The sequence below is a fragment of the Aquarana catesbeiana genome, linkage group LG03 (assembly GCF_042186555.1).
Source record: "Aquarana catesbeiana isolate 2022-GZ linkage group LG03, ASM4218655v1, whole genome shotgun sequence".
Taxonomy (NCBI): domain Eukaryota; kingdom Metazoa; phylum Chordata; class Amphibia; order Anura; family Ranidae; genus Aquarana; species Aquarana catesbeiana.
Window position 1 is genome coordinate 406,653,317 of NC_133326.1, and position 18,398 is coordinate 406,671,714.

At 43.6% G+C, this 18,398-nt stretch overlaps 1 protein-coding gene across 1 annotated transcript in view; it reads left to right on the top strand.

Moving 5' to 3' along the window:
• The window catches only part of RARS1 (arginyl-tRNA synthetase 1), a 217,756-nt gene that overhangs the window by 45,547 nt on the left and 153,811 nt on the right, over window positions 1-18,398 (top strand). Inside the window, exon 6 of the mRNA XM_073620712.1 lies at window positions 9,066-9,187. Coding sequence (XP_073476813.1) covers window positions 9,066-9,187 — 122 coding nt within the window. The remainder of the gene's footprint in view (window positions 1-9,065; window positions 9,188-18,398) is intronic.

The following is an 18,398-nucleotide window of genomic DNA, read 5'->3' on the forward strand; positions in this document are numbered from 1 at the left end:
AAATTAAAAGTCAGCAGCTATAACTACTGCAGCTCCTGACTTTTAATATCAGGACACTTACCTGTCCACGAATCCAGCGGTGTCCTCACCCGTGCTGGTTTCTTCAATCGGCTCTTTGGTGCTGTCGCCGCCACCATCTCGGCTAAGGAAATCCAGCAGTAAAGCCTTGCGGTTTCACAGCTGGTTCCCTACTGCGCATGCACGAAGTGCTCTGCACTTTGTGAATAGCCCGGCGGCAGGGGAAGGAAGAGCGGGACCAAACTTTTGTCTGAGTTTGCGGCGGCAAACTCACCCGGAAGTGGGTACCTGTCAAAACCAGGTACTCGCTCCCCCTTCCCTTTGAAAGGTGCCAAATGTGGCAGTGGAAAGAGGCAGACAAGCGGAGCTCCACTTTAAACCAGTACAGCATATCTCAAATTTTTTAAACAGTGATAGATTTGTTTAATGTAGGAATACTAAACACAGATGTCACAAGGGAGACGTTGGTACAAATTCCTGATGCCTGACATTTGTTCCTGAACACTTTGTTTGGGAAATGTGTATAGAAATAAAATGTTATAAAAGTAAACAGTGTGTCAGATAGCTGTAAAGGGGATGTGTCAACTACACCTTTACTTACCCTTGGTGGCCGCCTTACTACGAGAATTTTTTAGTGCGTATACAAGCCTGTATCGTCACTTAAACAAAATATTTTCTGTGCAGTCTGCGTAGTGCCTATTGCCTTTTTTTCATTTTTCTCCCATATAAGTGTGTGCCCTTTGTCCAATTGAGAAGGTAAAGGAGCCCTCTGCACTTACTGTAAGTCATGGAGGTAGCAATTTGTTGGAAGGAATATGGGTACCCCACATAGGCTTTTGTTGTTACCCACAAGTATAAAACAAGAAGGCACTGGCTTATGTGATAACATAAAAAAATATTTTTTGAAAATAGACTCCTATACACACAAAGTTACTTGGCTAATAGCATTTAAAACGTACATTCCAACCAGGTGGAGACTCACTGTATATTACTATTTATAATTAACCATTATTGCATTTCATATTAGAAAAATGAGAAGTAACAACCTTGTAATGAATGGACTAAAAGACTACCTTATTCAGCGTCTGCTGAAATATAGTATAGTACAAGCTACTCACCAACAGTAAAGAGGCCACATTTAAGCCTTATCCCAGTAATGGTACAGTGCCTTGAAAAAGTATTCATACCCCTTGAAATTTTCAACATTTTGTCATGTTACAACTAAACATGTAAATGTATTTTATTGGGATTTTATGTGGTAGACCAACACAAAGTGGCACATAATTTTGAAGTGGAAGGAAAATGATAAATGGTTTTCAAAATGTTTTACAAATAAATACCTGTATGTGAAAAGTGAGGCGTGCATTTGTATTCAGCCCCTCTCAGTCGATACTTTGTAGAACCACTTTTTGCTGCAATTACAGCTGCAAGTCTTTTTGGGTATGTCTCTACCAGCTTTGCACATCTAGAGAGTGAAATTTTCATAGCCTTTTTCATAGAGTCTGGGAGATTTAACACTTTTTGAAAAGCCTTTGAAAAGCTTCTTCAAATACTTTTAAGAGCTCTGGCAAAAGGACCTGACCGTTGTGTTTATATACTTCGATCAGAAGTCCGTCTGTGCCCGGAGCTTTGTTTTATGTTTGGGAGACAGCAATTTCTATTTCTTCAAGGGTCAGAGGAGACCCTTACATACAGTGGATATGAAAAGTCTACACACCCCTGTTAAAATCTCAGGTTTCTGTGATGTAAAAAAAAATGAGACAAAGATAAAAAATTTCAGAACTTTTTCCACCTTTAATGTGACTTATAAACTGTACAACTCTGTTGAAAAACAAATATTTTAGGGGGGGTGAAGTAAAAATAAAAAACTGAAATAATGTGGTTGCAAAAGTGTGCACACCTTATAACTGGGGATGTAGCTGTGTTCAGAACTAAGCAATTGCATTCAATCTCATGTTAAATAGGAGTCAGTACACACCTGCCATCATTTAAAGTGCCTCTTGATTAACCCCAAATGAAGTTCAGCTGTTCTAGTAGGTCATTCCTGACATTTTGTTAGTCGCATCCTTCAGCAAAAGCCATGGTCCGCAGAGAGCTTCCAAAGCATCAGAACGATCTCATTGTTAAAAGGTATCGGTCAGGAGAAGGGTACAAGAGAGTTTCCAACGCATTCGATATACCATGGAACACAGTGAAATCAGTCATCAACTGGAGAAAATGTGGCACAACAGTGACGTTTCCAAGAACCGGACGTCCCTCCAAAATTGATGAAAAGACTAGAAGAAAGCTGGTCAGGGAGGCTGCCAAGAGGCCCACAGCAACTTTAAAGGAGCTGCAGGAATATCTGGCAAGTAGGGATGAGCCGAACAACCCCTGCCCCCCATCCCCCCCCCGTTTGGTCCGCACCAGAACATGCGAACAGGCAAAAAAATCAGTTAAAGTCTATGGGACACGAACATGAATAATCAAAAGTGCTCATTTTAAAGGCTTATATGCAAGTTATTGTCATAAAAAGTGTTTGGGGACCCGGGTCCTGCCCCAGGGGACATGTATCAGTGCAAAAAAAGTTTTAAAAACTGATGGTTTTCCCCTAATCGTCTTTCAGGACAGCAACTGAGAGATCTTGGCTCCTCCTCTCTGTAGGAAACACCGCACCAGCCTTCTATAAATTTCCTCCTCCCCTGCTGGCTGCTCAGTTATTTGTGTTTCCTCCAGAGGGGAGATACCATTGGAACCAAGCCAGGAGAGCCAGGGAGGCTCAGGCAGCAGTCCCATATCCTCAGCAGCATGTGGTAGCACTGGCAGTGCAACCCACGCCGGGTATTGGGACTGCACTGAGCCGTTGACGTCACGTCTGGCGGAAGGGGCGTGCACTTTCGGGTTCACGGCTTCTGGTTTTGGCCGCAAATTATGAAAAGGAGCCAGGCATGGGCTGGAGAGATGCCGCACATGCTGTAGAGACAGCAGTGACACCATTATGTTGGACGCAGGAGGAAGGGACCAGACTGCTCCAGCAGAGACCAGCTCCAGCCATGTAAAGGTAAGGGGAACCTAGTGTGGAACTCCCCTGGCCTAAACCCACCCCCCCCTTAGGGAGTACATGGAAAAGGGGGGTAGGTAAAGGTCCCTCTGGTGTCAGAGTGTGGTTCATGGGGCCCCTGATGAGGCAAGCCCACATGAAGACGCTGCGCACCTGCAGTTTTGCAGGGGAGGGTTACTGAAGTATTAATACTGTGGGGTTTCTTTTTAGTGTCTTTTCAGAAAACAGACAAAACCAGGCCAGCTCACGGCTCAAAGAGGTGTCCTTCTTGTAAAACTATACTTAGAGACTCCTGGGGGGGGGGAAAGCATTGTGTAAAGAATGTATTAGCAAATTAGTACAAGAACATTCCACGGAGCAGAGTGAGCTAGCGGCATCTGTTAAAGAGCTAACCAGTACTTTTGAATCCTTTAAAACCTTCTTTGAAGGGTTTCAGATCCCGCAGCTTCAGACTGCTCCTCCCCCAGTACAGGCAGCGTTACAAAAGACACAAGCAATACCCTCCACTAGTGCAGGCCCTTCAGTAGCCCCTAGAGGGGAGGCAGAAGAGGAGCCTGACAGCGCAGCATCCGGCTCCCAAGAATCAGAGGGTGAAGCTCTGGAAGGGGATTCCAGAAAGCCATCCCGATACAAGCTCTCATTGGAAGAGGTCAACCATCTCTTGGGGGCCATTTATACCACGCTAGATATACAAACAGAAAAGAAACCTCTATCCCTACATGATCAGATGTATGAGGGCTTACGAGAACATGAAAATAAGAATTTTCTTGTTCATGAGGTTTTAATAGAGGCAGTTAAAAAATGGCAGGAACCAGAAAAAACAACAATTTTTTTCTAAAGCCTTAAAGAGACTGTTTCCATTCACAGATGACCCATCATCAGTATGGAACAAAACCCCAAAGTTAGATGCAGCCTTCTCATAAATTTCGAGGCACACGAATTTGGCATTTGAGGATATGGGGGTCTTATCTGAGGCAATGGATAAAAGGATGGACTTTCTATTAAAAAAGTAATGGGACTCCACAGTGGGAAGCTTAAAGCCAGCTATGGTGGCCAGAAATGTAGAGTTGGTTGACCCAAATTCAGGCACACATTGAGGAAGGACCTGCAAAAGAGCAGATTCTATCTTCCTTTCCCACACTTCTGTGAGGCATCGCGTATATAGCAGAGCTGATACGGATGGCAGCCAGATCCTCCGCACTAGCCAACTCTACAAGAAGGGCCCTGTGGCTAAAAATGTGGCAGGGGGACTGCATGTCTAAAGCCAAACTTTCTGGGATCCCATTTACAGGGGACTTGCTGTTCGGGCCAGGGTTGGAGAATTTGCTGGACCGTACAGCGGATAAAAAGAAGGCGTTTCCGCTGAAACGCAAAGTAACCTGGAGTCAGCCACAGCAGTATAAAAGGAGGCAAAGAGGGGACACAAGATCCCATTTTACAGCACCCAAGGCGGATAACCAGAAAAGACCTTGGGTTCAGAGAGGGAAAGACAAGGGAGGGGCGATTTTTCATCCTCCTGAGCAAACCCGCAATAAAAAATGACAAATTAGTCACAGTGGAAGGAAGACTGGGGCCTTCCTTCCACAATGGGGAAAGATATCCTCCAATTGGTTTATTTTGAGAACAATAAGAGATGGGTATCATATAGAGCAGTGTTTCTCAACTCCAGTCCTCAAGGCGCCTCAACAGGTCACGTTTTCAGGATTTCCCTCAGATGAAACAGCTGGGGTAATTACTAAGGCAGTGAAACTGATCAAATTACCTGTGCAAAATAATGGGAAGCCTGAAAACATGACCTGTTGGGGCGCCTTGAGGACTGGAGTTGAGAAACACTGATATAGAGTTCTCAAGATCACCCCCAAGCAAGTTTTACACCACCAAGCTTCCAAAAAAACAAAGAAAAGGCCAGAGGGTTAATGAGAGCCATAAAGGATCTCAGAAAACAAGAAGTAATCACCAAGGTACCAAAGGATGAAAGAGGGCAGGGCTTCTACTCCCACATATTCAGAGTACAAAAACCCTTGGGGAAGGTCAAACAAATCAACCTCAAACCCTTACATTTATTCATAACTTACAACAGATTCAGAATGGATTCCATATACTCAGTGAAGGCTGTATTACCTCCAAACTGTTATATGGTTTCCCTAGTCTTAAAAGACGCATACCTACACATCCTGATACATCACAGTTGTCAGAAATTTCTAAGGTTAGCAATAGAAGCAAAAAAGGAAACCATGCACCTTCATTTTCGAGCTCTACACTTCGGCCTTTTTTTGACAAAAATTTTGGCGGAAGCTCTGGCACCATTGCAAGTCAAAGGCATATCCATCATTGCCTATTTAGATGACCTTCTCCTTTTTGCAGAATCTCCTGGGAGATTACTAGAAAATCTCAAATACACACAGACATTCTTAGAAGATTTAGGTTGGTTGATAAATATAGAAAAATCAGATAACGTACTTGAGATATATAATAGACTCAGCTCAAAAACGAGTGTTCCTACCCAAGGAGAAGATAGAAAAAATTCAAAAGGAAGTAAGAGCAATGCAGGCCAATCTACCATGTGCTATAAGAAAGATAATGTCAATGCTGGGGTTACTAACTTCTGCAATCCCAGCGGTACAATGGGCAGGCCTACATTTTTGGCCACTGCAGATGTTCCTATTAAAAATATGGGATCAGCAGGAGTCTTTGGACACACGGGTTCTAATACCAGCCAGGGTAAAAAGAACCCTATGATGGTGGAGGAGAGCAGAAAATGTGAACAAAGGATGGCTGTGGATCCTACCCATTTCCCGAATTCTAACCACAGACGCAAGCGGTGTAGGGTGTGGAGCACATTTAGGCTCCCAGATAACACAAGGGACTTGGGAGAAGGAAGAGAGGATGAGATCATCCATTTGGAAGGAATTGTAGGCAGCATGGTTTGCACTTCAATCCTTCCAGGGAGAGTTGAGAGGCCATCATTTGCAGATCAGGTCTGACAATTCATCGGTAATCGGCTACATAAACAAACGGGAGAACAAGAAGCAGAGCCCTGTGGACTTTAGCAGAGGAAATCTTGAACTGGGGAGAGAAAAACATACTCTTTGTCAGCAGTCCACTTAAAAGGGGATTTAAACAAAGTGGCAGATTTCCTCAGCAGGAAGAAAGCGAGAGAAGGCGATTGGGTACTAAAACAGGAAGTATTCGAACACATTACTCAAAAATGGGGAACACCTCAGGTAGACTTATTTGCCTCGAAAGAAAGCAGAAAAGTTTGAGCGTTCTTCTCTCTGAAAAGAGAGTATGGAGCGCTCAGGATAGATGCATTAGCACAGAGGTGGACATTCAACAAATGTTATGCCTTTCCCCCACCAGTACTACTACCAGCAGTGATAAGAAAATTCCATACAGAGAACACAGCACTGATTCTCATAGCACCTCACTGGCCCAGGAGACCATGGTTCTCTATGTTCAAAGAACTCGCTGTAGAGCCCCCCTGGTTACTACCAATCCAGGAAGATCTACTCTCCCAGGACCCAGTGTACTGTCCCCAAGTGAAAAAGTGGAACTTGGCTGTCTGGTATCTGAGGAGCAGCCACTGAAAGCAAAAGGGTCCTCAAGCCGTTTAATAGATACACTGCTGAAAAGCAGGAAAGTTGAGACACGTAACATCTACCAGAGAGTATGGAAGTGTTTTAACAGATGGTGCACAGAGAACACCTTCAAAGCACAAAGCTCAGTGGCAGTCCTAGAGTTTCTACAGAGTGGTGTAGATAAAGGACTTAGCCTTAGTACATTAAAGAGTCAAGTGTCAGCACTTTCGGTTTACCAGGAAAGAAGATTAGCATCCAATCCATGGATAATCAGACTCTTTAAATCCTTGAGCAGACAGAGACTGATACAAAGTACAGTCTTTCCAAAGTGGGACCTGTCATTAGTGCTGTAAACTATGACAGCAGACCCCTTTGAACCACTAGGAAATTGCAGCCTGAAGATACTGACACTTAAAGCAGTCTTTTTGGTAGCAATTACTGCAGCCAAAAGGGTCTGTGAGATAGAGGCTTATCAATCAGACCCCCCCTTTTGTCAGATTTTCCCAGACCGCATAATCTTTAAAATGGATCCGGGATTTCTGCCTAAAGTGGCCTCAAATTTTCACAGAGGCCAAGAAATTGCGTTTCCATCATTTTGTCCAAACCCTTCTAAGGAACAAGAAATAAAGTTCCATAATTTAGATGTCAGGAGATGCGTCTTACATTATATAGAGGTAACAAAAACACCTAGGAAGATGGATACCTTATTTATTTTATTTTCTGGAGCTAAGGAAGGGCACAAGGCCTCAAAACGCACCATAGCGAGATGGCTAAGAGAAGCCATTGAACAGGCTTATAAGTTAGGAGGCATGCAGATCCCAGAGGGTATCAGGGCACACTCCACGAGATCAATGGTGGTACATGCAATGGTAATACCTTAAGGTCTGGTTCTCCCTTATTTGACGCTTTTTTCCCTGTTTAGGATTCTGCTACATCTGTTGCGAAGAATCCATAAGGTTGTAACACTGATATTAGTGTTGTCCGAATTAGCCCAGGGGGGCTTGGTATAGACATAGCAGGTCTTGCGTGGGTTACTCCTTTGGACACTCCCAGTCCAGTGGGACCTGATGGCCTTGAGTCCTGTATCTCAGCACTGTTGAGCTCCTGGAAGCCAGCTTCGGGAACTTTGATTACAGGACTTGAAATTTTTTTTTTTTGACTGGCGTGAAGCCAGGAAGTGGTACCCACAGAAATATGTGGGTGGGGGGTTTCTCTTTCTTTCTCCAATCAGTAGAGGGAAGGAGTTTTGCCTTAAGTACCGTTAAGGGTCAGGCTTCGTCCCTATCCTTTTTTTTCCAGGGGTCCTTGTTTCTCACTTCTTTTTTGTCATACCTCATACAGTATGTAACTTGGACAGTCCCACCTGTCAAGACATTCTTGTGTCCTTGGGACTTGAATTGGTCTTGACTGTCCTTGCAGAGACCACTTTTTGAACCAATCAGGGGATTCTGTTGGTCCTTTTATCTCAGAATGTGTTTTCTTTGGTTTCTATCACTTCACAAAGCGGAGTGTCAGTATTGACGGCTCTTTCATGCACAGAGACATTCTTGGTCTTGCATCACAAGGTGATGTTGCATCCTCATCCATTTTTTTTTGTTGTTGCTTAAAGTGGTTTCTAGTTTTTCACTTAAATCAGGACAGTGTCTTGCTTTTTTATTTTTCTCCTAATCCACAGTCGGCAGGAGAAAGATCGCTACCTTCTCTAGAGGTAGTTCAGATGCTCAGGGTCTACTTGAGTTGTCATCACAAGTCAGGAATCATGGTTGTGCTGCAAAAAGAGCCCAGGAGGGGCAGGGGGCATCTGGCCCCCCTGTTCACTTCTCTGCAACTCTTTGAGATCCGAATTTGATTTTCTTGGTGGATCTAAAACTGAAGGCCAGCCAAAGGCCTTCAGCCCATCTGCCCACATGTGGGGTCGAGCACATGTCATTCTCGCCAAGACCTGAAACAAGGAAGTGCTGCCCTACAGCACGAAAAAAGTTTGAAAACCCTGAAATAAATAGTCATCCTAGTGTGGGAGAAAGAGGGGACTAGGGCCAGATGCAAATAATTTGTTTTTAGGGGTGATGATATGCTTTAAGAAAGATTTTTACAGTAATTATGAAAAATTTTGATGCTTGGATTTTTTCGTTGAAATTTTCCCAACAAACTAAGTTCACACTGGCATTGAAAGCAGGTGTTTGAGCTGCATTTTTAACGTCTTGCAAACGCCTATACAAATGATACTATGGACCGCACACAGTGCTGTTCACATTATCAAAACATGAAGTGGTAGCGTTGCTTCGCTTCAAAATTGAGGGCTCATGTTGAGTTTGAGAGGTGTTGAAGCACTTCAACTTCTTCCATTCAAGTCTATGGTAATGAGCCGCAACCGTGATGGCATGCTGTTGAGTGTGAACAAGCACTAATATAATTTCTTTTTGTTCCAGGTTGTTGTTGATTTTTCTTCTCCAAACATTGCCAAAGAAATGCATGTGGGCCACCTACGCTCTACCATAATTGGTGACAGTATATGCCGGTTATTTGAGTTTGTCGGACACGAGGTTCTCAGGTAGGACATATTTATATTTATCTGATGACTGTGATACTTGGGATATCTTTTTGAAATACCTAAGAATTGTGAACATCTGCTGAGCTGCATAAACCTATGAGTTCCTCTAAAATGTTTCCTACATTTTTTCTGTATGTTTTGCATTTGCAATTTGTCACTTTATGGCATTTGTTTACTAAAATTATAACATTGAAATTCTGTTTTTGGAAGCTGTACATATGTTCAAAAAGACACGAGATAGGGGAGGTGTAACCTTGCAGGTACAGTGCCTTGAAAAACTATTCCTATCCCTTGAAATTTTCCACATTTTGGTCATGTCACAACCAAAAACCTAAATTAATTTTATTGGGATTTTATGTGATAGACTAACAAAAAGTGGCACATAATTGTGTAGTGTAAGGAAAATGATAAATGGTTTTCATCTCACGGAGCACTGTTCAGTCCATCATCCAAAAATGGAAAGAGTATGGTGCAACTGTAAATCTACCAAAACATGTCCGTCCACCTAAACTGACAGGCCAGACAAGGAGAGTATTAATCAGAGAAACAGCCAAGAGGCCCATGGTAACTGAGGAGCTGCAGAGATCCACAGCTCAGGTTGGAGAATCTATCCACAGGACAACTATCAGCCGTGCACTCCACAAATCTGGCCTTTATGAAGGAGTGGAAAGAAGAAAGCCATTGTTGAAAGAAAGCCATAAAAAGTCCCATTTGCGAGAAGCATGTGTGGGGGACACTGCAAACATGTGGAAGAAGGTGCTCTGGTCAGATGAGACCAAAATTTTACTTTTTGGTCTAAAAGCAAAATGCTATGTGCGCTGGAAAACGAACACTGTGCATCACCCAGAACACACCATCCCCACCATGAAACGTGGTGGCAGCATCATGTTGTGGGCGTGCTTTTCTTCATCAGGGAAGCTGGTCAGAGTTGATGGGGAAGTGGATGGAGGCAAATACAAGGCAATCTTAGAAGAAAACCTGTTAGAGTTTGCAAAGAACTTGAGACTGGGGCGGAGGTTCACCTTCCAGCAGAACAACGACCCTAAACATACAGCCAGAGCTACAATGGAATGGTTTAGATCAAAGCATATTCATGTGTTAGAATGGCCCAGTCAAAGTCCAGAACTAAATCCAATTGAGAATCTGTGGCAAGACTTGAAAATTACTGTTCACAGACGCTCTCCATCCAATCTGACAGAGCTTGAGCTATTTTGCAAAGAAGAATGGACAAAAATGTCACTCTCTCTAGATGTGCAAAGCTGGTAGAGACATCCCCAAAAAGACTTGCAGCTGTAATTGCAGCAAAAAGTGGTTCTACAAAGTATTGACTCAGGGGGCTGAATACAAATGCACGCCACACTTTTCACATTTATTTGTAAAAAAATTTGAAACCATTTATCATTTTTCTTCCACTTCACAATTATGTGCCACTTTGTGTTGGTCTATTACATAAAATACATTCAAGTTTTTGGTTGTAACATGACAAAATGTAGAAAATTTCAAGGGGTATGAATACTTTTTCAAGGCACTGTAGCGTGTGCTTTTTTTAGCTGTTTGGGCTGTGATTAAAAAAAGGGGGTGAGTTAAAATTCTGATAATGATCTTTGACAGCTTAATTTAAGCAGAATGTGCTTGAGGCACTTTGTTTGGAAGTCGGCCACTGTTTACAGTAGCATGTCTACTAACATCAGTTTTTTGAAAGCCCAAGATGAGTCCAAATCATCAGGTGTTTGAACACAGTCTGACTAAGGAAAGGAAACACCCTTACAAGGCCCTTTTTTTGTCCTAGGTCACTTCAACGCTTCTGGAAAAAAGTGGTTGTTGTCACTAGCGATTGACTCGCTGCTTTACTACCTTAGCAAGATGACGTTCATACTGGTTGCTGATTCCCCAAAACTTTTTTTGTTTGGGTAGAATAATAATAATAATCTGTTTGTCATAGCCAAAACAGGAGGAGTGAGGGAATCCCTGGTTGTCATCAGGTTCTACATTGATTGAAAGATTTCCCCTATATTCCTGTTCTGGTGACAACCCAAAATTTGGGCATTTCTTTCACTTTCACTCTCGGTAATATGGTAAACAGGATAAAACATGCGAACCTCAGAAACAGGGACACAGTTGTAAAAAGAAACCTGACTGGTGTACTAATCCCTCCACTCTACCCAAAACTAAACATGTTTACCTTTAGTTATTCTTTAAAGTGTTACTAAACACAGTAATATGAAAATGGTTCATCTACCCCCCCCCCCCCCCCCTCCACAGTGTCCACAGCTTATAAATCTTTTTACATTAAAATACTGCCACTATATACCTTTTTTGCTGATCTGTATACCACGATTACATGATAAACTGCAGAGTTTCTCCAGTGCTGAGAGTTAAGGTGGGTGGAGATTTCCATTGCAGCCTGTATACACATCCACATGTGTGATGTCAATATCATGTGACCTGGCTATCTCTGAGAACAAGTAACTGTTCTCTCCAGCATAAAAGACTCAACTGAGCATGTGCAGGTTGGCTGTTGCCTGTTAAACCTGTGAGTGTACGCTTTTAGCCCATATCCATTATATAACTATAGCTTGAATATGTTTTCGTAAATGCCTGAAAAAATCTAAAATTGTGCCTGTGTCCAAATATATATGGACCTAACTGTATACAGCATTTCCTCTCCTGAAGTCAACCAGAAGTTTTTATTGGCCTACTGTCACATAATCCCCCTTCTTGTTTCAACCTTGGCATTGGATCACGGGTTGCCAGGTAGGCGTGAACTTGGGACAAGGTATTCCCAGTCTTAATACAAGGGCTTTACCATAAAGTTGAAATATTAAGAGGCCAGAAACCACGTATTTCTTCATCGTACATCACAGAGCCGGTTATGTTCTCTAACTAAAGAGAGCGATCTGACTGTCTGGTCTTTCTCTCAGTGGCCACTAGGGGCAGTGTGCTGTTTGGTCATTTACTTCTCAGGAAATGTTAGGCTGCAGTTTCTCCTCCAGCCACTAGAGAGCACAGTTTCGCTCAGTATGACCTATTCCTTTATAAGCAGGAAGTAAAACGGCAGTCATTTTTTGAGATACCATGTGGGCAAGGCCTCTTTAGCTCATGGATACTAATGAAGTGTGAGTACTTTCTATGGGAGAGCTGCGTGACCAGACAAACCATCATTATATACTACAAAAAGGTATACTTATATACTTACTGCTTAATCCTGGGTGCTTATACAACTGTTTTTCTATACACCCCTGCACAGATATCAATACACCTAAAGGAGTTGTGTTTCCAGAGTAGTGTGCATTTTATATGTACGGACTTACATTTAGGTTGCACTGAAGCGGCATAGAACCTGCATTCAGGATGCATTGGATGTGTTTGATTAGTCCTGCAAAAACTATTATTGGACCAAATACAGTTGGGCAGGTGCAGCATATGACATTTTTTGCATGCATACCTGTATAAGTACATATGAACTGCATGTGTATTTGCATATTTACATGCCTGTTGGCATGGAAATGCATATTTACATGCATGTTGGCATAAGAACTGCATATTTGCATGCATGATTACATAAGAACTGCATGTTTACATAAGAGCGGCATATTTGCATGCGTGTTTGCATAAGAACAGCATATTTGCATGCATGTTTGCATAAGAACTGCATATTTGCATGCGTGTTTGCATAAGAACTACATTTTTGCTTGTATGTTTGCATATCAACTGTATATTTACATGCGTGTTTGCAGAACAACTGCATATTTACATGCGTTTTGTCATAGAACTGCATATTTACATGCGTGTTGACATAAGAGCAGCATATGACATTTTTTGCATGCATACCTGTATAAGTACATGTGAACTGCATGTGTATTTGCATGCCTGTTGGCATGGAACTGCATATTTACATGCATGTTGGCATAAGAACTGCATATTTGCATGCATGGTTGCATAAGAACTGCATATTTGCATGTGTGGTTGCATAAGAACTGCATATTTGCATGTGTGTTTGCATAAGAATGGCATATTTGCATGCATGTTTGCACAAGAGCTGCATATTTGCATGCGTGTTCGCATAAGAACTACATTTTTGTTGTGTGTTTGCATATCAACTGCATATTTACATGCGTGTTGGCATGAACACTGCATATTTACATGCGTGTTTGCATAAAGACTGCATATTTACATGCGGGTTGGCGTAAGAACTGCATATTACATGCCGTTTGCATAGGAACTGCATAGTTACATGCGTGTTTGCATAAGACTGCATGTTTACATGATTGCATAGATCTGCATATTTAAATGTGTGTCTGCATAGATCTGCATATTTAAATGCGTGTCTGCATAGACTTGCATATTTACATGCGTGTCTGCATAGACTTGCATATTTACATGCGTGTTAGAGCTGCACGATTCTGGCTAAAATGAGAATCACAATTTTTTTGCTTAGATCACGATTCTTGCGGCATAACATCATCTTTCACATTAAAACAAAAAAATTGGGCTAACTTTACTGTTTCTTTTTTTTTTTTATTCATTGAAGTGTATTTTTTCCCATAAAATTGCGTTTGAAAGACCTCTGGGCAAATACAGTGTGATATAGAATATTCCAGCAATTGGCATTTTATTCCCTGGGGTTTCTGCTAATATATATATAATGTTTGGGGTTCCAAGTAATTTTCTAGCAAAAAATATTGATTTTAACTTAAGAAACAAGTGTCAGAAAAAGATTTAGACTTTAAGTCGTTAAACTTCCTGCATTTACACATTGTCTAAAAACTTGGCAGACTGCCTGAATTTTTTTCTTTACACAGAGAAGTTTCCCTTTGATCTAAGAAGGAAGAGAGTTAAGTTTCATTTGAAAAACTTGGCAGACTGCCCGAATGTTTTCTTTTGACAGCAGAGAGAGCAGATAAGTCTCTCCACTTGTTATATGAAAGAATCGGCAAACTCTGCAACAGAGATCGTCAGAGGGGTTGAATCGAGATCATGATTTTTTTAACGATTAATTGTGCAGCTCTAATGCGTGTCTGCATAGACTTGCATATTTACAGGCTTGTCTGCATAGAACTGCATATTTACAGGTGTTCCTACATAGAACTGCATATTTACAGGCGTGTCTGCATAGAGCTGCATATTTACATGTGTGTCTCCATAAGTTGTACATATTTGCATGCGTGTTTGCCAACGTAGGTGGTTGCATAGTGGTAGACCAACATGGTTTTGGGCTTGCATTCTTGGTGGAATCCGTATAAGGTTTTGGCAAATCTAGTTGCTACTTTATTTACCTGTGTTATGAGTTAAATGGCTCCAGAAAAGAGAGGTGGTCAGGTGAAGCATGTACTCCGTCCTCATGTCCAGTGATCTGGCAGTGTTCGCATCTCCTCATGGACCAGTTGCATCAGGTGTATCTGAGCCACTGTGGTGTTTTGCATTATAGTGATTCTGGACGCATTCAAATGTCATTAGGAGAGTTTAGCGGAGCTGCAATGGACTGTGGCCACATCACCCTGAACATGCCTGATCGCTGTTAATCAGAGCCTAAGCAGGATCAAGCCTGGTTAGTATTTGGATGAGAGACTGCCCGGGAATACCAGGTGCTGTAAATTTTTCCTCTCCTAATTGAGGGAGGCATCTAAGGCTGGTGTGTTTTGAGAGTATCTTAGGCCAGAGGATTTTAGGGCGGTCTCTGAGGTGGTTTGTTCCATCTTTAACCAGCAGAAGCCCGGTAGGTTAAGTACGTCTCTTGGGACCTTCTGGCACTGCCACAGAGTCGTCAGTCTTAGGCCAGGAATTGGCTCTTGGAGCAGAAGTTATGGGCTTGTTATTGTAAATACTCAACCGGTAGTGATTACAAAACCAAATGGGGGCATGAGGTCTATCTTAAGATCTCAAGCCGCCGCTGGACATCCTTCTGTTTCAGGCTCTGTCCATTCAGTGATGACCTCTCTGCAAGAGGTGGATTTCGAGGTCCATATTCCTCAATGATGCATATCTTCATGTGCCGCCTTTTTTCCAGGCTCACCAAAGGTTTCTGCAATTTGCAGTAGAAGATTGTCTTTTTTTCATTTTGTGACTGTCCTTCGGGCTGGCCACAGCTCTCGAGGGTTCACAAAGCTCCTTGCCCCAGTGCTGGACTTGCTCAAGACACAGGGGGTGTCAATCTCCGTGTACCTCAATAATCTTTGCTCAGGAAGCAGTCGGGTCCAGATTTTCCTTTGATACATTTCTGCAGGAGGAAGTTTGTATCTGGATCGAAGCACGATCCCTACGTACAGTCCTACTCCATGTCTTTCGTAGAGAATCCTTTTCTCTGTCTGGAACGTGAGATCCAGGCATTGGATTGCCGGAGGGATCTGTTCCCGGGGTATTGCAGAGCTAAAATTGGTGGTTGATGGTTTGGAAGATATTAACCACTGATGCCAGTCCCTTCAGTTGGTTTGAAGGTGACTACAGGGCAGTGGACTTGGTCTCCACTGCCCATCAATATCTTAAAGCTTTTGGCCAATACACCTTGCTCTGGATTATTGGACGAACCGGTTGTAGGTTCAATCCGACAGTGCCTCTACAGTGGCATATATCAACCACCAGGGCAGCACCAGGAGTCGTGCAGCTCAGGAAAGTGAACCACATTCTGTCTGGGGCAAAAGGACAGGTGCCGTCTGTCGCCAGCACACATTCCAGGTATAGAAAAATGGCGGGGGGAGGGGTTTCCAGTCATCAGCGACTAATACCTGGACCAAGTGGTCCCTGCATCCTGAGACTTTTTGTTGGCAATCTGCTAACGTTGGGGGAACTCTGCAGGTGGATCTACTGAATTTCAAGTTCTACAAGTTGGACAGGTTTTGTCTGGGACGAGAGTCCCACTGACAATTGGGGTAGATACACTGGTAACATCTTAGGGACCAGTTCTGCCTAATTGATGCCTTCCCTCTGTTTCAATGACTGTCGCATCTTTTGCGAAGAATCCGGGAGGTGGTAACACAGATAATAGTGTTAGCTGAATTAGCCTCGGAGGGCTTCATACACTGACATAGTGAATCTTGCGGAGGACACTCCTTGGTCACTTCTGGCTCAGCCAGACCTAATGATCTTGGGCTCTGTTATCTCAGCATTGTTGAGCACCAGGAAGCTGGCTTCCGGAAGTTTCCATTACAGGAGTTTGAAATCTTTTATCCCGGGGTGTAGCCAGGAAATTGCACTCTCGAAAATATGAGTGGGAGAGTTTTTCCTTTCTCCAATCAATAGGAGAAATGAGATTGGCCTTTAACCACTTCCGGACCACCCGCCGTCATTATACGTTGGTACTTTGACGTTGAATACCATTGTTATGGCAGCTATCTGCTGCCATAACCCCGGTATATTAAGCGGGCGGTCTGCTTTCACTTAAAAGTTGTCTCTGCGGCATATTCACTGCAAGATCACTTTCTTTCTCGAACATCACGGGACACAGAGCCTCAGTAATTACTGATGGGTTATATAGGTATCACTAGGTGATTGGACACTGGCACACCCTAACCAGGAAGTTCAACCCCCTATATAATCCCTCCCATTGCAGGGATACCTCAGTTTTTACACCAGTGTCTTAGGTGTTGGACGTGTAAAGATGTCCTGTGCTGAGCTCCAAAGGGATTATCCTATATCCTATACTGGGGCAAGCCAGGCGAACCAGATCCATTTCAAAGTGTCTTTTCTAGGCCGAATTGGATGGTACCCGGGCTTCGTGTCCGAAGAAACGAGGTTTTACCTGTAACACTTCCTCTTTTTAGAGAGCTGGACCCCGCTTATCAGAAAATAGTTTTCTATACTTATTTCTGGCCGGGTGCTTTACAGGCCCAGAACTGTGGATCCCCCTATTCGTAGGGGGCCCAAGTCTCTGAAGGTTTTTTCAAACGGAGCCCACCGTGAGAGGCGTAGATTGGGTCTGTATAACAGAACCCTGCGGCTGGATAAGCTGAGGGAGATTCCACAGAATTTTCTAATTCTAGTAGGTTTTCTCCTTTAAGGTAAATGCATGCTATGCCTATTGTCGCCACCGGGGGCTGCCAAGAGCATATACCTTCTCATGCTGACGTCTGTCTCAGTGTTTCCACGCTGCACAAGCTCCTCCGGCCGGCTCAGGTAGGATGGGATGGGGAGCTCTCCTGAGGGATATCTCCCCCCAGACTAGGGGGAAGGCCGCAGGTGGTCTGTGAGGCGGTTAGACACCGCACTTTCGCCGCCACCATTTGCCACATGCAGGCCCCATAACTACCGGCCTCTCTCCTTCCTCCCCCTCCCCCAGCCTTCCTCCATGCTGATCCTGGAGGGTCGGCTTGCGCTGGAAGCACGCGTTTTTTGAAAAATGAAGGGGGCGGTAGAGGGGGGGGCGGGGTGTCAGCACAGCGTCCAGCGTGCTCAAACGCCCACAGGTGCCGGCTGCAGGCTATTAAAGGCACACATTACTGGTGCACTAAGCCTTTTGGAGGGACACAGAGCTGACGGTCGCATGTAAGGTGGGACACAGGCATTCTCCTAGGCAGCATTTACTAAGGTAACACCAGACTGGGCATTTGGTAGCAAGGCTTTTTGCCAGACTACATCGCTCAGCAGTCAGTGTTCATTTTGTGATACCTCCACCTTGTTGCTTTGCACTATGGGTAGAAGAGGTTCAAATACCCCAAGAACCAGAGACTCTAGGGGATCTCGTTCAGGTTCTGAGGACCCCCTTTCTGCAGCATCCTCCGCCCCCTAAAGGGCCAGGGACGGCTAGCCAGGGAGAACCGTTGGGGTCAGGGGCTACACCTGCTTTTGGCACTTCAGCCCCTGTATACATTACACAGGAGGTTTTTTCCTCAACCATTAATGGTTTAGAGGAAAGATTAATGGCCGTGATTGCATATTCACTCAGTGGAAGAAAACGCACTAGGCCTTCCTCTGTTCCCCAAGACCCTCAGGCGGAGGAGCTCTGGGATAAAGGAGAGGAATCCCTTTCAGAGGATCGGGATGGGACGGATGATTCCTCTTCGGAGGAATCGGGTGGAGAGGGGCCCTCTTCGGCTTCTCAGGATGAGAAGGTCTTAGTGCAGATGCTTACTGGATTGGTCCGCTCCACATTTAAGTTGCCCATATCTGAATCAGTTAAAGAACCCTCTTCTTCATTAGGGTCACTGAAACCTCCTCAAACAGCACGTGCTTTTCCTGTTCATAATTTACTTGAAAAGCTCCTTTATTCTGAGTGGGA